We start from the raw sequence: 22,649 nt of genomic DNA, 5'->3' as shown, positions 1-22,649 counted from the left end.
GCATTTCATTTGGAAATCAAGGCCCCAGAGTCTGAATGAAGCATGTAGAGGCACAAAATCCAAGTTGCTTGAAGTCCAGTGTGAAGTTCCTTACTCAGTGATTTTTTTGGGGTGAACATCTTGCTTCAGTCTGCAGACAAGTTTAAGTGATGCTTATTTCTTTTTTCAGTAGGACCTGCCCACACTGCCAAAACTACCACTAACGGGTTTGCTGACCATAATATTACTCTGCTTAAATGCCCAGCTAACTCACCAGACCTGAACTCTATAGTGAATTTATAAGGTATTGTCAAGAGGAAGATAAGAAACATCTGACCAAACAATACAGATGAGCTGAAGGTAGACAAAGCGACCTGGTTTTCAGTAATGCGTCAGCAGTGCCAGAGGCTAATTATCTCCATGCCACGCTGTATTTATACAGTAATTCATGCTAAAGAAGTGTTAAAGCACTAATCATCAGCACTGATTATCAGCTTGTAATATTTCACTTTAGTTTTAGTTAAATTCAAGAAAAAAACTTTTCCACTATATTTGAATTTTTATTTTTATAATTCTATTCATACAAAGAAATGGCAAAAATGACCTTTAAAACATTGGGCTCATTTATTTTACAAGATCAAAGGTGGCAAACTCTAACTTATTTCATGGCAAAGATAGGATGCCATTGAGTACACTGGAGAAATAAATGCCATATTACCCAGTAGAGAGTACTGTATAGAGTTTTGGCCATTATTAATTTGTCCATTATTACTATCTGCCATTAAATAATTAATGTTAACTTTGTATAATTTGGCAGATGCTTTTATCTAGAGCAACTTACATAAGTGCTAAAATCTCTATCGGTAAACACATCCTATAATTTGCAGTAGGGTTAGGAATCACCAAGGACCAGGGAATCAATACGCTATTATCATGATACCTAGGTGCCAATTTTATGTATATTGAGTAAAAGGCATACATTTTCTATTTTGGACAAATAAGTTTGACTCTCAGGGAAAAGCTTGATATTACTTCCTGCTATGTGTTCAGTTATTCATGTAAAACAAGCAAAATTGCAGTTTAATGTGGAATGTAACAAATCCCTAATTGTTAGAGAACATAGTGTATGAGGGTTGTGAAAAGTTTTGAATATTGGGTTTATGCACACTGAACAATGCAATATTTTTAGTGGTTTGCTCCATTTTTACACAACACAGTATGCATAAAAAACATTTTACTAAGGGTGTGGCATCTGTCAGTTAACTGTGTGCCTCATGGATGTTGTGTCATGCCTCTCTGATGATATGCATAAAATGTTCCTCTGTGATTTCAAGTCAGCTTTTGAGACCTACTATTTTACGCTAACTTATTCACAACTTTATGGAGTTCTCAAACTTTTATCTTACTCTAAAGGTCCAAGGTGTGGAACCACATCTTCAGCTCATTATCTACTCCACTACAAAGCATATATATTATATCACTAAATTAAATCGTCTGAATCTAAATAATCCAAAAATGCTAAAAAAAAAACACCCAAAACATTAAAGTCTACAGTATCTCTGCAAATTCTGAAATTCTCTGGTGTAATGTTGGAAGTAGCAACATACAGTCGTGGCCAAAAGTTTTGAGAATTACATAAATATTGGAAATTGGAAAAGTTGCTGCTTAAGTTTTTATAATAGCAATTTGCATATACTCCAGAATGTTATGAAGAGTGATCAGATGAATTGCATCGTCCTTCTTTGCCATGAAAATTAACTTAATCCCAAAAACCCTTCCCACTGCATTTCATTGCTGTCATTAAAGGACCTGCTGAGATCATTTCAGTAATCGTCTTGTTAACTCAGGTAAGAATGTTGACGAGCACAAGGCTGGAGATCATTATGTCAGGCTGATTGGGTTAGAATGGCAGACTTGACATGTTAAAAGGAGGGTGATGCTTGTTAACCATGGTGACCTGCAAAGAAACGGGTGCAGCCATCATTGCGTTGCATAAAAATGGCTTCACAGGCAAGGATATTGTGGCTACTAAGATTGCACCTAAATCAATAATTTATAGGATCATCAAGAACTTCAAGGAAAGAGGTTCAACTCTTGTTAAGAAGGCTTCAGGGCGTCCAAGAAAGTCCAGCAAGCGCCAGGATCGTCTCCTAAAGAGGATTCAGCTGCGGGATCGGAGTGCCACCAGTGCAGAGCTTGCTCAGGAATGGCAGCAGGCAGGTGTGAGCGCATCTGCACACACAGTGAGGTAAAGACTTTTGGAAGATGGCCTGGTGTCAAGAAGGGCAGCAAAGAAGCCACTTCTCTCCAAAAAAAACATCAGGTACAGATTGATCTTCTGCAGAAAGTATGGTGAATGGACTGCTAAGGACTGGGGCAAAGTCATATTTTCTGATGAAGCCTCTTTCCGATTGTTTGGGGCATCTGGAAAAAGGCTTGTCTGGAGAAGAAAAGGTGAGCGCAACCATCAGTCCTGTGTCATGCCAACAGTAAAGCATCCTGAGACCATTCATGTGTGGGGTTGCTTCTCATCCAAGGGAGTGGGCTCACTCACAATTTTTCCCAAAAACACAGCCACGACTAAAGAATGGTACCAAAATACCCTCCAACAGCAACCTCTTCCAACAATCCAACAACAGTTTGGTGAAGAACAATGCATTTTCCAGCACGATGGAGCACCGTGCCATAAGACAAAAGTGATAATTAAGTGGCTCGGGGACCAAAACGTTGAAATTTTGGGTCCATGGCCTGGAAACTCCCCAGATCTTATTCCCATTGAGAACTTGTGGTCAATCCTCAAGAGGCGGGTGGACAAACAAAAACCCACTAATTCTAAAAAACTCCAAGCAGTGATTATGAAAGAATGGGTTGCTATCAGTCAGGATTTGGCCCAGAAGTTGATTGAGAGCATGCCCAGTCGAATTGCAGAGGTCCTGAAAAAGAAGGGCCAACACTGCAAATACTGACTCTTTGCATAAATGCCATGTAATTGTCGATAAAAGTCTTTGAAACGTATGAAGTGCTTGTAATTATATTTCAGTACATCACAGAAACAACTGAAACAAAGATCTAAAAGCAGTTTAGCAGCAAACTTTGTGAAAACTAATATTTGTGTTATTCTTAAAACTTTTGGCCACGACTAAAATGCTCATTTGCATGTATTTCTTTCAAGATATATACGTTAGATATGCATCATTCATCTTTCTTAAATTAATTTTGTTCTCCTTTTTAGCTGAAGAAACAGCACAGCAGTTGCGGACAGAAATGAAGGTAAGCTGATGGATGTTAAAACTTACTACAGTCTGGAATCAGGGTCCAGACTAAGTGCAGATGTTTCAAATAATTACTGATAATAATACATATAGAGAAATTACTCTTTTTTTAACTTTTTTACTATGATTCATACAGCCAAGAAAGTATGATATAATATTAGAAATAGGGGATATTTTCCTGATATATATTGGTAAAATAATGTTAAAAATATAACTATGTTACATGTGCAATACATAAGATTCCTTTTATCTTGTGAACTGCTTTCACCTTTATTATAGCTGCTTATTATATTATGTACTCATACTTATCCATGTAATTATCCATCAATTGTATTAGTTTTTGATCATTTGATCATTGTCCTTATTTAATTGTTCAGTGTATTAACATGTTCTTTGGATGACTCCAATTTGGGGAGGTTTAAGTTGCGACTCTAAAAAACAAACAAGTTATTAGGTGTAACTAAGCAAATTGTTGAATTTAATTTAAATTATAAACTGCATCTGTGCGTTTTCTGTTGAAGAGTAGTGGAGAAACCATTTGCTACTAACCATTTGCTGTATTGTAATGTATCCCTGATATACTTTTTAATCCATAGAAGGCTGTTTATTTGTTTATAAAGCACAGACATGGGAAACAAAGACAGACAACACAGGCTGATTTATGTAGGTCGACAAATGGGCTAAAAGATAGACAAGGTGCAACTCAGTTTATTTCAGTCAGCCTTACAGCTAAAGAAAGCACATTTTCCAACAAAAAAGTATGCTCCTTACACACAGAGATGCACTTGTGTTGGACTGTGTAAGCACAGAATGACAACAGCTAGCTTTCATATTGTTCATGTGAAATGTCGATGAGTACACTTGCATACTGTATGTAGCTACACATGATGAATTTTGGTGCTACTATTTTGAAATGTCAATGAGGATCATATTAGGAAGTTAGATTTAGTTTAAACTATTTAAACAGTTTGAACTATTTGAACCTGGATGTGACATTGGTATTTGGATGTACGTACACTTTCCAATGCACTTGACTTACAACAGTAAAAAGCTACAGTAAGAAACATAAGCCCAGTTCCTATTTCCAGTTGTTATTTCTAATAGAATGATATTAGTACAATGAATATTGCTTCATTTTATAGTTGTCACTTATGTTACATATTTGTTACAGTCATAGGAAACTTTGTTCAGATGTTAGAGTCCAAGTATGGGTTTGGGGCTACAGAAAATTCCTTGTCATATTTTCTAAGTTGTTTGCCTGAAATCCTCTGGAACCCCTGGCTTAAGGTCAGTGGCGGCTGGTGAAAATTTTTCCTGGTGGGGCTGATGTGACAAAATATTTCTTTGCTTAGTCCAATATAAGAATTAAAATCAACAGTCAGACGATGATTACATTTAACAGTAATGATTTAATCTCCTCCTCAAAATCACCAGTTTCACAGATAAAGTTAATGAACAAATTTCCATTGTATAATACAATGGAATGCTTAAGAGAGTATCAAATACAATAATCAACATCAAAGGGTATGATCAGCTGGATCACCTTTCAAGCAAAGTTGCATCTCAAAGTGGTTCACACAAAAAGAAACAGTTTTAAAAATGCAATTTAACACAACAGTCTAAAACGGGTATATTAATAAGGATCTCACCGAATTTGGTGGAAACTGCTCTTCGCTCGTTAAGTTCGCCATCATTACTCTGATTGGCCGCGCCTCAAAAGAAAAAAAAACTTAAATCTCGCGGTATTTTCTGCGGCTTGGGGCAGAATTTTCAGCGCCCCAAGACCATAAAATTCTGAGAACCTGATTGGCCGCATATTTATTAATTTACCCTAGCAACAGCTACATGACTGGCTATTTGGCTGCACTTAGGGGCGCTTTTTCTCAGCGCCCCATGACAGAAACGATACAAGTCTGTCTGTGGAAATTCACTGGTGAACGAATGTCACTAGGTGGGAAATGTTGTATATGTTATTCATATCGCATGTAGGCACATACTGGTGGGTAAACCGAATTTAAAAACTTAATTTGTAAAAATATATTTTTAATTTTTAGCCCCTCTTATCAGGGAGGGCGGTGCCCCAGCGCCCCCTATGGGCCGGCCGCCACTGCTTAAGGTACTGTATGTGTCTATAGCGCTATTTAGGTGGGACTGAATTTGCATCGGGTCCTGGGTTAATTTCGCATTTTACAAGTGCTCCTCTGTGACTTTTTAACATTCAGATCAGCTGTGTATGACATGTTTTTCCCAGGCTTTGAGAAAATCACAGACTGTTTTGCACAGAATGTTACCTCCAAATTTCTTTTTTTAAAGTTTGTGGCTGCCTGTTAATTTTAATACTATACAGATGAACATGTCTGTGATTTTCTATTCTGTTGCTTCACATTGAAAAAAAGATGATGACTGCTGTTTGCTGTATTTAGTCATTCAGTGCACACATCAGTGTCCCTTTTACAGATGATAGCCCTTAAAGCTCAGAGCATTTTAGCCATCATTTGTTTTACTGTTATTTTAATTAACATATATAGAGCTCAGGATTGTGCAGTATAATGTGACCTATTTCCTTTTTTTCAGCACGACATAGGCAAAATGATAAACTGACTTTAAGTTCTATATAAACATGACTGAGCAAAAAAAAAAAAAGTCACATAGGCAAAGAAATTGCAGGTTTTAATTCTTGTTTTCGGTTGTTATATGACTTAAAAATGATAATAATATGCTCATTGTGAGAGTTCTACATTTTTGCGATGTCAATTGGGTTTTTGTACGTGAGGATGAGGAGGAGGTGAAGGAAGGGAGGGAGTCTTGAAAACTTTATATATAAATAATTTTCATTATGCAGATTGTGTTATTTACTAATTTATTAAATAATTTAAGGTTAATTCCGCTGTTTCACTCTTTGTTATTGTTTTATCCCAGAATAATGGATTGCTCACCGGACTCACCAGCTAATCACATTATTATGTTGCATGAGGTGCAAAATGCCATCCTGCTGTTCTTAAATCTTTGTGTTGGTGAATTCATTTATTTATGGAAAAACAGAAATATATTTGTGTGTGGTAATTTATTAATTTGCAAAGTTGCATTAAGTTGCACATCAAAGGTAAACTGTTTTTATTTAAAACCTACCTTACAATTGAACACTTTTAATATGCTCTATACTTTCATTTGTGAGTGTATGTGTGAGAGAGAGGAAGTGAGATGGACTACAGAGAGAAAGTGTCTTTTTCATGAGGATGCCTTGATCCTTGTATTTGGATAAGTCCCTTAGAGAACATTACAGTACAAGCTCATTCAAACCCAGTGTGTTCCACACATAGAGTATACTTGGGCAGGCTGCCAAAGTATATTGATAGCCACCCAAGTATATTTGTGCACCCTTTTTTAAATCTGTTTATCTATCCTCCACGATCGATTAACTAGTAGCTGACAGTTTTCTCTCACACTAGCAGAATAAACCGGTACAGGAGCAGTAGTATGAGAGTGGTTTACTTAGAGACAGTAAATGCAGCTGATCCCAGCTTTCATGAAAAGAATGGCATACTGAGGGTCGCACACGCTCTGCAGAGAAGCACAGTTTCGCATGGTGAAAGAGCTTTACTTTAAACAAAAACCCCAGGAGGGTAACCCTTAACCCTTAAAACTTAGGCAGCACAGATCCATGTGGCAGCATGGATTTAAAAAAAAAAAACAACTGCTTATACAGAAGTCCTGTCGATGTGTGTGGACGAAAGAAGCTTTAGACATCACACTGTGTATTTGGGTCAACATGTCAATTTTACTTCTACTGGAATATGGGAATGACATCAGAAAAATGTAGAACTCACTAAATGGGGGTATTATTATTGTTATTATTATTATTATCATTATTATTGTTATTATTAAAAGCATTATTATTGGTAAAAGAAACAACCATAAAAACACATGAGCTTATGAATCTGCGCTATTTCTTTGCCTACATAACCCATATACAGGTCCTTCTCAAAAAATTGGCATATTGTGATAAAGTTCATTATTTTCTGTAATGTACTGATAAACATTAGACTTTCATATATTTTAAATTCATTACACACAACTAAAGTAGTTTAAGCCTTTTATTGTTTTAATATTGATGATTTTGGCATACAGCTCATAAAAACCCAAAATTCCTATCTAAAAAAAATAGCATATTTCATTCAACCAATAAAAGAAAAGTGTTTTTAATACAAAAAAAAGACAATGTCAACCTTTAAATAATTATGTTCAGTTATGCACTTAATACTTGTTTGGAAATCCTTTTGCAGAAATGACTGCTTCAATGCGGCGTGGCATGGAGGCAATCAGCCTGTGGCACTGCTGAGGTGTTATGGAGGCCCAGGATGCTTCGATAGCGGCCTTAAGCTCATCCAGAGTGTTGGGTCTTGCGTCTCTCAACTTTCTCTTACAATATCCCACAGATTCTCTATGGGGTTCAGGTCAGGAGAGTTGGCTGGCCAATTGAGCACAGTAATACCATGGTCAGTAAACCATTTACCAGTGGTTTTGGCACTGTGAGCACGTGCCAGGTCGTGCTGAAAAATTAAATCTTCATCTCCATAAAGCTTTTTAGCAGATTGAAGCATAAAGTGCTCCAAAATCCTCTGATAGCTAGCTGCAGTGACCCTGCCCTTGATAAAACACAGTGGACCAACACCAGCAGCTGACATGGCACCCCAGACCATCACTGACTGTGGGTACCTGACACTGGACTTCAGGCATTTTGGCATTTCCCTCTCCCCAGTCTTCGTCCACACTCTGGCACCTTGTTTTCCGAATGAAAATTTTTGCCTTTATCCGAAATTTGCTTTCATCCAAAAAAAAGTACTTTGGACCACTGAGCAGTCTAGTGCTGGAACAGTCTAGTGCTGCTTCTCTGTAGCCCAGTTCGAATGCAGCACCTGTAGCCCATTTCCTGCACACGCCTGTACACGGTGGCTCTGGATGTTTCTACTCCAGACTCATTCCACTGCTGCCGCAGATCCCCCAAGGTCTGGAATCAGTCCTTCTCCACAATCTTCCTCAGGGTTCGGTCACCTCTTCTCGTTGTGCAGCGTTTTCTGCCACACTTTTTCCTTCCCACAGACTTCCCACTGAGGTGCCTTGATACAGCACTCTGGGAACAGCCTATTCGTTCAGAAATTTCTTTCTGTGTCTTACCCTTTTGCTTGAGGGTGTCAATGATGGCCTTCTGGACAGCAGTCAGGTCCGCAGTCTTACCCATGATTGCGGTTTTGAGTAATGAACCAGGCTGGGAGTTTTTAAAAGCCTCAGGAATCGTTTGCAGGTGTTTAGAGTTAGTTGATTGATTCAGATGATTAGGTTAATAGCTCGTTTAGAGAACCTTTTCATGATATGGTAATTTTTTGAGATAGGAATTTTGGGTTTTCATGAGCTGTATGCCAAAATCATCAATATTAAAACAATAAAAGGCTTGAACTACTTCAGTTGTGTGTAATGAATCTAAAATATATGAAAGTCTAATGTTTATCCGTACACTACAGAAAATAATTAACTTTATCACAATATGCTAATTTTTTTAGACGGACCTGTATATATATATATATATTTTTTTTTTTAATTTTTTATTAATTCATATTTGTAATGTTGGTTAAAATTAAAGAAAATTAATTTTATCATATTGCCTAGATTGGATTGAGAAAAAAGGACTTGTCACTCCTTTGCACAATCCTGACCTTATGAATATCCACTCACGTAAAAGATTATTAGGAACACCATACTAATACGGTGTTTGACCACCTTTTGCCTTCAGAACTGCCTTAATTATACGTGGCATTGATTCAACAAGGTGCTGAAAGCATTTTTTAGAAATGTTGGCCCTTATTGATAGGATAGCATCTTGCAGTTGATGGAGATTTGTGGGATGCACATCCAGGGCAAGAAGCTCCTGTTCCACTACATCCCAAAGATTCTCTATTGGGTTGAGATCTGGTGACTGTGGGGGCCATTTTAGTACAGTGAACTCATTGTCATGTTCAAGAAACCAATTTTAAATGATTCAAGCTTTGTGATATGGTGCATTATCCTGCTGGAAGTAGGCATCAGAGGATGGGTACATGGTGGTCATAAAGGGATGGACCTTTACAGGTAGCCGGTGACATTTAAACGATGCCCAATTGGCACTAAGGGGCCTAAAGTGTGCCAAGAAAACATCCCCAACACCATTACTCCATCACCACCAGCCTGCACAGTGGTAACAAGGCATGATGGATCCATGTTCTCATTCTGTTTACGCCAAATTCTGACTCTACCATTTGAATATCTCAACAGAAATCGAGACTCATCAGACCAGGCAACATTTTTCCAGTCTTCAACTGTCCAATTTTGGTGAGCTCATGCAAATTGCAGCCTTTTTTTCCTATTTGTGGTGGAGATGAGTGGTACCTGGTGGAGTCTTCTGCTGTTGTAGCCCATCTGCCTCAAGGTTGTGCGTGTTGTGGCTTCACAAATGCTTTGCTACATACCTCGGTTGTACAGAGTGGTTATTTCAGTGAAAATAACTTTTTTATTCTATCAGCTTAAATCAGTAGGACCATTCTCCTCTGACCTTTAGCATCAACAAGCTATTTTCGCCCACAGGACTGCCGCATACTGGATGTTTTTCCCTTTTCACACCATTCTTTGTAAACCCTAGAAATGGTTGTGCGTGAAAATCCCAGTAACTGAGCAGATTGTGAAATACTCAGACCGGCCCGTCTGGCACCAACAACCATGCCACGCTCAAAATTGCTTAAATCACCTTTCTTTCCCATTCTGACATTCCGTTTGGAGTTCAGGAGATTGTCTTGACCAGGACCACACCCCTAAATGCATTGAAGCAACTGCCATGTGATTGGTTGATTAGATAATTGCATTATTGAGAAATTGAACAGGTGTTCCTAATAATCATTTGGGTGAGTGTGTGTGTATATATATATATATGTATATATATATATATATATATATATATATATACTCAGCAAAAAAAGAAACGTCCCTTTTTCAGGACTGTGTAATTCAACAATAATGTTGTAAAAATCCAAATAACTTTACAGATCTTCATTGTAAAGGGTTTAAACAATGTTTTCCATGCATGTTCAATTAACCATAATCAATTAATTGACATGCACCTGTGGAATTGTCGTTAGGACCTGAACAGCTTACAGAAAGTAGGCATTTAAGGTCACAGTTCTAAAAACGCAGGACACTAAAGAGACTTGTCTACCGATTGTGAAAGACACCCAAAGAAAGATGCCCAGGGTCCCTGCTCATCTGCGTAAACGTGCATTAGGCATGCTGCAGGGAGGCATGAGGACTGCTGATGTGGCTAGGGCAATAAATTGCCATGTGCACACTGTGAGACGCCTAAGACAGTGCTACAGGGAGACAGGAAGGACAGCTGATCATCCTCGCAGTGGAAGACCACGTGTAACAACACCTGCACAGGATCGGTACATCCGAATATCACACCTGCGTGACAGGTACAGGATGACCACAACAACTGCCCGAGTCACACCAGGAACACACAATCCCTCCATCAGTGCTCAGACTGTCCGCAATAGGCAGTCCATGAGGAGGAGATGCACTGCGGTACTTCAAGCAGCTGGTGGCCACACCAGATACTGACTGGTACTTTCGATTTTGAGCCTCCCTTCATTCAGGGACACATTGTGAAACATTTTTAGTTTATGGCTTATGGTGTTGACTCTTTTAGTGTTCATACAAATATTTACACATTAAGTTTACTGAAAGTAAAAACAGTTGAAAGTCAGAGGACGTTTCTTTTTTTGCTGAGTATGTATGTATATATATATATACACGTGTGTATTACACCACTTTTGTACTGGCTGGTAATGCTGGCCCATTCCGAGGACTACCATAGTATATTTAAGACCAGGGGAAACACTGAAACCTTTTTAATTTTATGTGTTAACATTTTTTGTGTTAACGAATTAGTGGCAAAATTACACAAATCCAGATATATTTCTCAACTGATGATCAAAGCAGAGCAGACTGCAAAACAAGTGCTTTGCAAAAAAAAGAGGTACCCTAGCATCCTCCTACAGAACAAATACTGTAGTGTGATAATGCATAATGTGATTTATCAGTGAACGTTGGGAGGTGTAGCAATAAATTCCTCATGCTGAGTTTTTTTTTTGTATAAGATGTTATGGCCTTTAAACATCTTTAATGGAGGATGTGAGGGCAGCAGACCTGAACATGCATAGTTTCAATAAGTATTAAAAAGTGTTATGAATTGTATACTGGAACAGAAGAAAAGTTTAGGCATTTGCAAGTGTGCATAAAGGAATCGTGCATGCCTCAGGGCTTGCAGAACAGGAGTGCTTTCGCATTTCTCCATGCTCTGTTTTAATGACCACACTTGCCAGTACTGCTCTGCATGCTCAATTCAGCAACCCTCTGACTTTGTTAAAAATACTGTTTAAATTCTATAACATATTAGAAAGAAAACTCAGCTTGAAGGACTTCATTTCTAGCAGCACACACCAGAAGTCAACATACAGTAAGCAGCTAAATAAAATTTGTATAGTGTTTTTAACAATGAACGTTGTCACAGAGCAAAAAAAAGAAAAAGTCATCTTTTAGAATCAATTTAGAATTTATTGCTTGTATCAAGTAGCGAAATCAATTAAGGAGATTTTAAATGACTGGAATGGGGTTAAGAACTGTCTTATTCAATTCAATTCAATTTTATTTATATAGCGCTTTTAACAATGGTCATTGTCCCAAAGCAGCTTCACAAGAAAAAAAATGAAAGATTTTTTTTTTTTTTTTTTTTTAAGAAAGAAAAGAAAAGAAAATATTTGGAAGTGTGTATGTGTGAGAAAAATGTGTCTAGATAATAATTAAATGAATGAATGATGAATGAAATGTCTCTGATGAGCAAGCCAAGGGTGACGGCGACAGTGGCAAGGAAAAACTCCCTGAGATGGCAATAGGAAGAAACCTTGAGAGGAACCAGACTCAACAGGGAACCCATCCTCATCTGGGTGATAACAGATAGAAATAACATCAAGTGTGTTGTGCAGGTGAAAGTTCAATATATCAGAAGTTGTGTAGATTCAGTTCAGCAGTAGGTGCAGAGGGCAGATGGGGTCAGATCACTGGAAGCACAGGAGCAGGATGTGTAGCTCCAGCCATCATAAAGCAGAATCTAGCTGGAGCAGGTCCTTCTCAAGATGCTTTAGAAACCTCGCAGGGTTGGCCTTTGTCTACTGAAGCTGGCACAATCTCCAGATGTCTCAGGATGGGTAGAAAAATACAGAAAAGATGGAGAGAATTAGCATAGTTGCCATTCAGGATAAGTGTAATGGAGTATGAGGTTATGGGTTGAGTTACGCGTATGCCAGATTAAAGAGATACGTCTTGAGCCTACTTTTGAATTGGGAAACCGTGTCTGCTCCCCGAACAGTGTCTGTTACATGGTATTTAAATCTGTAAGGACCGTGCTGAGAATGAATCTTTTTGGAGGAAATGTGGTCAGGAAAAAAAATCACTTTAATGTTTAGTAAACAGGCATGGCAAAAAACTGTCAGTAGACATTCCAGCTATGTATCATAGTGAAAATAAAAGCATTTCCCAAATGAGGAGGGGATCCCTGTTGAGTCCGGTTCCTCTCAGAGTTTTTCCTTATGCCATCTCAGGGAGTTTTTTCTTGCCACTGTCACTGTCGGCCTGCTCATCAGGGACTATCTGACAATCTCATTTAAACACATTTTTTCTCACTCATATACACTTCCATAAATTTTCTTTTTATTTTATGAAGCTGCTTTGGGACAATTACCATTGTTAAAAGTGCTATATAAATAAAATAAAATAAAATTGAATTTAATTTAATTTCCACATGCACAATGAGATAAGATTTCTGGGGGACTAAACAGCTGAGGATTGGGACTAAACAGATGTGTGTCCATAAGAAAAGCACTTTGTTAGTGAGACTTATTAGAGATTTGCTAGGGTGCATTAAGACTGGACTTTAGAGCAATGGAAAAGAGTAAGAAAGGGAATCACATGAAGTAATACAGTATACCCGTCATGAATTGTGCCCACTGTACAAGCCTCTGGTGGCAGTGTTATGATCTGTTTTTTCAGCTAGTCTCAGCAATGTTATGTGGCAATAAAATGAAGTCAGATGGTGACCTAAATGTAAAGAATAACCAGGTTATTACTGTACTTCAATTGACAAGTTTCTTCCTCATAGGCATATTCTTGCATTCACATTGTAGAAGTGTGCTTCTGGGAGCACAAGGAATCATTTTTACATATGAATTTGCCCATAACACTGTGCACCATCACATCTGTCAAAGCTACGGGTGGTCAATAAAATAAATGTTCAATTTATAAATGTATCTCTGTGGATATAATGTCTGTGATTGTTTAATACTACTGTAAGTAGGTTATCTCTGTATTGCTAAATAGGGGGTTTATTAGAGAATTATTGCAAATATGTTTTTTGTTTATTGGGTTTAAGCTTGTCAGCTAGCCAACCTGAATGTGTTTGCTTAAGGCAGAGACGTACAGTGTAGACTTAATGCAGAAGCTTTTATCAGTCTTTAGTTTCCTAAATATCATGTGCATAAGGACAGTGCTTTAAAAGTTATCTCATTTGCTGTTCCCAATCATCCTGGATGATTTCATCAGCAGAAGATGTAATATATACAAAAAGGCATTGCTGTCCAGACCAAAAAAACCCCCAACAAAATCAATGAAATGTTTTTCTTTAAAGAGTAGAAAGTTATGGAGGAAAATCCAGGACATTTTTCAAAAGGAATTGCAAATTGCATTTGCAGTTGCGTGCGCGCGTTTAGAGTGTGTGTGTGTGTGTGTGTGTGTACAACACACACACACACACACTCTGCTCCTCACAGAAACACTGCTCTGTCGCAATTCTTTTCGAAGGTAAAGTGCCAGTTCATTTGTTTGTTTGTTTTACTTTATAGCAGTGATTCTATTACTATGCGCTCACATGAGTGTCATTAGCGATGTTCCCTGCAAATTTTTCAGCGAAAACAGTCTTTTAGTTAAATTGTGTTTATGTAAAATTCAAATAAGAAAGGTTTACTGTGTAATACAGTTTCATTAGAAGGTAAAAATTAAATTTTCTCCCTCAGCCTCTCTTATGTGTGTGCGCTCGCGTAATTTGACACCGTGCCGGTTCATACGCTTTCTCTCTCTGGACGGGAGGGGCTTGACACACAGACACACACACATACACAGTGCGAAACACTTAAACGGGAACACTTATTTGTCGGGATTTCTTTTTACTTTTTTTAAAAGGTAAAGTGCAGGTTAATTTGTTTTATTTTTACTTTGTATTTTGTGTTTATTATTTTTATGTATTTATTATTATTTTTGAGGTGTGGAATGGATAATTTAAGTTTCTATTATTTCTTATGTGAAATTTCAATTGGTTTACGAGTGTTTTGGAATACGAGCCCGCTTCCGGAACGAATTGTGCTCGTAATCCAAGGTTTCACTGTACATAAAAACCGATTAATACAAAATATAAGGTAAAAATAAAATAAATTAATCTGCACTTTACCTTTAAAACAAGTAAAACTAAATTCCAACAGATAAGTGTTTCCGTTTATGGCCGCAGGCACTGTGTGTGTGTGTGTGTGTGTGTGTGTGTGTGTGTGTGTAAATCTAAAGTAAGAGGAGAGGAGAAATCAGCCCCTCTTGTCTCCCCCTTTTCATCTTACACAGTAAATCTTTCTCCCCTCTTATTTGAATTTTACACACACACGCACACATTAACGGAAAGACTATTTTGTCAGAAAAATTAGCAAGAAACATTGCTAATGACACTTGCGTGAGCACATACTAACAGAATCACTGCTGTAAAGTAAAAAAACGACCAAGAGCAGAGAGTGTGTGCGTGTGAGAAGCCGAGAGGGAGTAGGGGTAGGTAGGTGTAACGATGAGAGTGTGTGTGAAGGGGGTTAGTGTCAAATTACGTACGTGCACACGCATAACGACAGAGGGAGAAAATGAATCTTTTGCACTTTCACACACGCACACACGTGTGTTATAAGAAACAGTACACGCGTACTGTACACACGTATACAGACACAAAATTAAATATGTTTTACGCTCATACACGTAAAGTGATCACGTGACGCTTGGCGCAGTTGTGATCACGTGACGCTCGGTGTCAAAACAAGAAGCGCATGCGTAATACATGATACTCGCTACTCGTGAACCAAGACTTGTTTGTCTAAGTAAAAATTTATTAAAAATCTTTGCTCGTCTTGCGGAACACTCGCAATCCAAGGTACACTGTATAAGTATTACTACAACTGGGACCTTGAGAGTAATTCTAGATATTGTTGCGTGTTTAAGTGTAGCAGGAACTTACAGCTAGTATTGAATTAGAGGTTGAGGAGCTACAGCAGCCATCTGGTAATGAGAAGATTTCCAATTTAACAGTCTGTGTTGTGCATTAAACACACTGAAAGAGCACCATTCATTACTCATGCTCATTTTTTTTTGTTGGTGAATGGTGAAATAAATGGTTCAGTTTGCAACAAAAGCAGGTAAAAGTGAGAGTCATTAACATGCAGGGTGGTGAATGCGAGAGTCAAAGGCATAGTTCATTCGATTTATATTACTATAAATATACTCTGAGCTGACAAAAGAAGTGCTCACTCTCTCTCTCTCTCTGTCGCTCTCTTTCTTTCTTTCTAGTCAGACTAGTCAGAGACTAAGAGAATCACATGAGTTCAGAATTCTCAGGTGACATGAAAAACAGTGCATTAAAAGCTGGGACAAACTCATTCATTTTACTATGTGTGAACTTGTGAAGTCAGCTTTTGTGAAGTGTTTAAATGACAACTTAGAGTTGTAGTACATGGGTTTATTTTTGATGTTATAAAACTTACTAGAAAATACCAGATAGCTAAAACATAAAATTAAGATAAAGATCTTTACCATAATGTGTAATATTTTCCTATTTTTGTTAAAGGATCTTACAAAACTACTATCGAAAAAAGTATTGTTTAGGAACAGGTACTGAAGTCGATGTAATAGTATCGGTCCCAATATATATATATATATTTTTTTTTACAATACTCATCCCTACCAATCACACTTCGCAGTTGCTGGCTCAGTGTGTGTGTATTCTGGTATAAAGTGAGTAGGCTAATCCAATGGAGCAAATCCTCAAATATCTTGGCTGATTCTCAGTGTTTGTCCTCATCAATTTGTCACATTGACTGCTCAAGAGAAATGGACTTACTATTATCACATCTTGCTTGATTTAGGGGCCTGATATGCCATTGAAGGTGTCGCTGTCTTTTTTTTTCTGCCAAGATCTTAGCATCGTCGATAAACTAAATTTCTTGTGGGAATGCCCGTTCTTGGCTATACTAAATATATGCTGTGGTTTCATTTTCACTGAGAAAAACAGCACCTCACCTATCCGAGAAAGGTACTGCTATGTCACATTTACCATGAGGGCACAATAAATAAATGTGTCTTTCTTACAGTGTTTTCAGGTAAGCTGGAAATAAAACTATGCTTAATATAGGCTTAGTTTAGTAGACTAAGTAAAGGAATGACACATTTGGGGTTGAATATGATCTAGTGGCAATCATGACTAATGTGAGCCTTTCTATGTATAATTCTTGTATGTCTCATGTGGCTGGGGTTTGGGCTTCCCTCAAGCAGAATACCTTTATAAAGGCAGATACGTTTTACATATACAGTTCAACCTCGGATTGCAAGTAACGCAGTTTGCAAGCGTTCTGCAAGACGAGCAAAAAAATTTTGTACCTTTTTACTTGAAAAACGAGCAAGTCTTGGTTTACGAATATAAGTATCATGTGGCCTGTGTGTGTGTGTCTGTGTGTGTATGTGTGTATTAAGTAAAACTTAAATAGGAGAGGAGGAAGATTTACTGTGTAAGATGAGAAAAGGGAGAGGGGAAGGTCTCATTCCTCCTCTTCTCTTACGTTTACCTTCACACACATACACTTATCTGTCAGGATTTATTTTTACTTTTTTCAAAGGTAAAGTGCAAGTTAATTTGTTTTATTTTACTTTATATTTTGTATTGATTATTTTTATGTATTGAAAATTTAATTTGATTTATGAGTGTTTTGATATGTATATATATATATATATATATATATATATATATATATATATATATACGAGCCCACTTCTTGTTGTGGAATATATTCTGGGTAGTTAATTTTGAAGGAGTTCATCAATAAGTGACCAGGGAGAAAATCATTTTACTGTTTTATTGTACATGAGGTCACTCTGAGCTGACCATTAAGAAGTCAGAAGAGTTTCCCTAAAGTGGCACATTCATCCACTGGATTGTGAAAAAGATTTTTTTCCCCCGGAAAAGACAAACCCAATGGTCTAAAGTGCAAAAGAACAAATATTAGTCTGTCATCGCAGGAGACTTATTTTCTTCTTTCTTTCTGATTTAATGCTTAATACATTACAGAATAAATCTGTTATAAATATGTTGCTAAATCATGATTCAGGCTAATCTGAAATACACCCGGGATTAAGTGTCATAACCCCCTATTAAACCCATGTCAGACTTTTGACATATTTATAAAATATCTATAAAATGTACATAAATCAATTAATATATTTCCAATTGAATATTAAACTTTAATTTAAAGAAAAGTTCTCTCTTATAAATTAGATTAGTAGACCTGATTTAGGTGGACTTAATTAGCATGCTTTACCCTTTTACCCTAATAATATTATACCTAATATTAATTGAATATATAAGTAATCCATACTATATTTGAGCATTTAAAAAACTTTAGATATCCTGCTAAATAAATGACTATAGACTTTGTCTATGTACTATACAGTATTTAGCTGTATAGGCCAAGCACTTTTTTAGATGGTACCTTACTGCCTGTCTGGTTTGAACAGAAAAAAAGAATAAAATTTATAAATATGTCTACCTGAACTTGTTTCGCTGTTCATTCAAGAGTAAGAAAATACACATTTTGTCATTTTTATAGTTTGTTACTTGAGAAAAAATTAAAACATGCAGCAAATGGCCTTTACCATTGTGTGAGTGTGCGTGAGACAGTGAGGGGGAGGGACAGGGAGGGACAGATGCTTTGCCAAAGAAATGGTGCAAAACATAATCTTGGAGAGCTTTTATGTTACTGTATAAAGAGAATTGTAAAAATATCTTCTGCTCATTATAAAACTATTACATTGCATTATGATGTGACGTTGTATAAGGGTGTCTCACGGCACATGTGGGTTATACTCTAAGCTAAAGGGTGGTAAGCTCTTGGAGCAGTCAGCAACAGAGCCTCTGAGTGTTCCACAGAATCAGCAAAGGAAAAACTGATAAACATTACGTTCCCTGATTTTGTAACTGTATAACTTATTCTAAATACAGAAGTTACTTGCTTTTGTAAAGCAGGGCAAGTTTTAATAACAACCAACTATTAAGACAAGACTTACAGTAATAGTCCAGAGCAAGGTCAGCTTTAAAAATATTGCAGTTCACAAGATTTTGGCAGAGTTAATAGTGACATGCTCCCAAACAATGGGTGGTTTTTGATTGGGATGCATTTTTTTCTGGAGTGGTTTGAGGAACTTGATAAAAATTCAAGGTGTTGTATAAGGATCAAGGTGTAAGGATCTTTTGCTTATGTATTTTGGAATTTCCCCACAGTGGGATAAATAAAGATATATCTTATTTTACTGGTGTCAGACAACACAGCACATCCACAGAGGTCCATGTCTTGGCAGATCAGAGCTGTCTTGCTTGCATTAGGGGGACATACACAATATTGTATTAGACGGGTGGCTGGGTTATATATGACATTTGAAACAATAATTACTTCCCCTAGAACAGAAAACCTAGAGAAGAATAGAGATTAGGAGTTTCCCCGTGCTTATTCTTCCTTCTAATTCATGTTCAGCAAGTAGTCAATTGCCAGAACAAGTGTTTGATAACAGAAATTAAATAGTGCAAGACAGTGACCTTTTATAACCATAGTTAGTTAAAAAGGTTAATCACCATTGTTCATTTTAATTACAGACCATGAAGCTTAGTTAAATCCTATGATTAAAACAAGCAAGCAATGTCCAGTTGTTTAATGTCTGTGCCGTGACCATGCAGCTGTCTTGGTCTATGGCAGTGGTTCTCAAACATTTTCTGTCATTCCCCACTTAAGGGGGTGGGTGAATTTTCAAGCCCCACTTGTCAACAAAATGATAACGAAAACGGCCAAGTGTACTATTTATTGAACCAATAAGATCAAATAACGGCAAGTTCAAAACAGATAAAATACACGTGCAATTGTTATAACGGGCTTACTTCGTCACTTATCTAGAGCTTTCTTTCAAAGAAGTCGAGTGGCTTATTAACGTGACTGGGGTGTGTTGTCTCTAAGTGTCTTCCTACTTTGTTGGGTCTCATGCTGTCCGCTGCCAGCGGTTTAAGACACAAAACACACACAGGTCTCTCCTCTGCCTTTACCATCACCACCATGAATCCAAGCGCAACATATAGGCTTCATCATAGGCTTTTTGGTTGATTAGGCTGATGATGCTGAATCACCTGCTTTTTTGTGGTTCATGTAACAAATGTATCCATTGATGTTATTATACTCACTACATACAGTACGCTACTGACCCGGTGTTATGCTCTAAAATGCCCCTCCTGCCACGGATTGCCTCCCCTACATAATATCTTTCAAATAATATATTAGAACATAAATTCATAGGTTTATGGTTTACAAATTACAAATTATAACAAATGAATTTAATTATAAAATAAGCAATATAAAAAATGTTGTATAGGGGAAAATATATAAATTATATATATTTTTTCATATACAACATGTATATTTTTATATTGCTTATTTTATAAAAAAAAATGTTTCCTATAATTTTTCACCACAAACAATATTTATTTAGTGTAATTTGTGATAAATAATTTGTTATTTGTACATTGACAAACCCCTGCAAAATAAATGTGCCATAAAATAATCATTTTTGGGGATTTGTATTAATCGTCTTGGCTGTCACGTGCCTAGGGTTAATTATAATAGTAATAATATATTTAATAATAATAAACCTTTGAATGTATGTCCTAATATAATATTTGATATAGACTTGTGCACTGCACAAGTCACTTTTAATATGTGGATTGCACAACCATGGATATAACCATTCATTCTTTTATTACCATTTATTCAGCTGCTCTTATTGTTTTACATTTTTTCATATATTTTCCATATATTTTCTATATTGTGTATTTTGTGTACAGATATTTTATTTTTAACTTTTATTCGTATATTTTTATTTTTATTTTATTCTTCTCTAGTTAAACTTACCCTTTATTTTAATTTTCATATTTATTTCCTATTCATATTCTTAGGTCACGAGCAGTTGTCTAAGCATTTCACTGCATATCGTACTGTGTATGACTGTGTATGTGACAAATAAAATTTGAATTTGAATTTGAGAGATTACGTGTGTATGTGTTGGGGGAGGCGGGGGCAATCCGTGGCAGGGGGCCACTTAGCTTATAACACCTGTGTGTGTCCGCGGTAAAGTTAGTTTGATATTCGCATCTCCGAATTCAATAGCTGCGTAAATAAACCCGCGAATAAGATACCCAGATATATTTCCTTTCTACATTGTCTTTAAGCTCCATCCGCCTTAAATTATACAAGTTTAAAAGCATAAACACCATTATTCTTTATGGCGCAACGAATGATTTAGGGATCATCGCAAAATGCCGCACAGCAACAAAAAGCGTAGAACGATGTTTGAAGCTGTTCAGCGCCTGAAGGATCAAAAAGCTACTTTGTTCCCACACTGGAAACTAGAAATGCCAGACTAGTACTGCCTGATAAAATATTAATGTTTAACAAAAATACAGAAACCTCAGCATACACATGGGAATAAATGAAACTACATATATAATACCGAATGTTTCCTTATATATTGTTCCTCTGCAATTAACATGCCGACGTTAAACCGTTATTGTTGCACTATGGTTCCACTTTTTCTCTAATGTTATTTTAATTTACTTGTATTAATGATCCATTTCTTTGCATGTGATTGTTTAGTTTCGAGTGTCCGATGTTTATTGTCAATAAAGAAAAGCATGAATTAGAATAGGTACTTTCCTATTATTTTCCACTAATTCCCTCCCGTTCATTGCGCCCCACCTGTCATGCCTGTATTCCCCACTAGTGGGGCGCGCCCCACACTTTGAGAACCACTGGTCTATGGTGACACAAATTTGCCTTTCTTAATAGAAATTCTCGGCTAAAAGTGCTTCTTGAACAGTGTGCTACAACTTCATCACCTGGCAGGGAGAGATGTTTGATAAAAAATATTTGATTCTTGACAACTCATACTTTGTGTCAGTTAATATCAGCATTTTCCCCCTGTGATAAAAAGATCATGTCTTATCCAAAAAAGTCACTGCTTCATTGATATCATTTCACATTTCATTTTATTATTATTATGGTGTTCATTTTGAAAAAGTCACTCCAGTGAGCTCTTTAGCAGCTGGCGCATTTTACTGCTCAATTACAACAAACTATTTTGTTTGGTTTTGACACAGTTTGACAATAACTGAGTTTTTTTGCACATTACTTCTTCTGTATCAACACAACGTCCACACAATCATCATCAGGTTACCACTCTGTTTTAGTAGTTTTTGTCTCCTCAATATGTCTAAAGATCACTGCTGTCTTTGTCCATTTCATTTAACATAACACACACTCATAAACACATGCACACAGGCTAAGAATTTCTATTACAGTGAAACCTCGGATTACGAGTAACGTGGTTTACGAGTGTTCCGCAAGACGAGCAAAGATTTTTAATACATTTTGACTTGAAAAACGAGCGTGGTCTTGGTTTACGAGCACCGAGTATCATGTATCACACATCCGCTTCTTGTTTTGACGCCGAGCGTCACATGATCACAACTGAGCCAAGTTTTTTCTCTCTCTTGCACTGCAGAACTGTGAGTAATCATATATCCTTTTTTTCTTCTATATTTCTATTTTGTGATATTTTTATTATGCCCTTATTTGTACAGTTTATTTTACTAGTTAAATTTATTTTTCTTTAGTATTTCTTTTTATTCGTATTTATTTCTAACTTATACGTTTTTATTTTTTTAAGGTCACTGGCGGTCGTATAAGCATTTTCCTGCATATCGTACTGTGTATATGTACGTGACAAATAAAATTTGAATTTGGGTCTTAGTGCTAGTCTCTTACTGGTATAATCAACATAACACTGTGACCACATGTGGTGTAAAACATTTTATTTTGTGTTTGGAAGCATGTGTACTGTTTCTTTTAACACACGTGTGTGCGCGAGTAAAGCAAAAGA

At 36.8% G+C, this 22,649-nt stretch overlaps 1 protein-coding gene across 2 annotated transcripts in view; it reads left to right on the top strand.

Moving 5' to 3' along the window:
- Positions 1–22,649, top strand: part of arid4b (AT-rich interaction domain 4B) — a 77,051-nt gene that overhangs the window by 3,996 nt on the left and 50,406 nt on the right. For both annotated transcript variants that reach the window (XM_053501691.1, XM_053501690.1), the window contains exon 2: positions 3,212–3,249. In XM_053501691.1, coding sequence (XP_053357666.1) covers positions 3,244–3,249 — 6 coding nt within the window. In that variant the 5' untranslated portion in view covers positions 3,212–3,243. The remainder of the gene's footprint in view (positions 1–3,211; positions 3,250–22,649) is intronic.

The sequence above is a fragment of the Clarias gariepinus genome, chromosome 8, assembly GCF_024256425.1.
Source record: "Clarias gariepinus isolate MV-2021 ecotype Netherlands chromosome 8, CGAR_prim_01v2, whole genome shotgun sequence".
Taxonomy (NCBI): domain Eukaryota; kingdom Metazoa; phylum Chordata; class Actinopteri; order Siluriformes; family Clariidae; genus Clarias; species Clarias gariepinus.
Note: the sequence above shows the minus strand (reverse complement) of the source record. Positions and strands in the feature narration are given on the sequence as shown.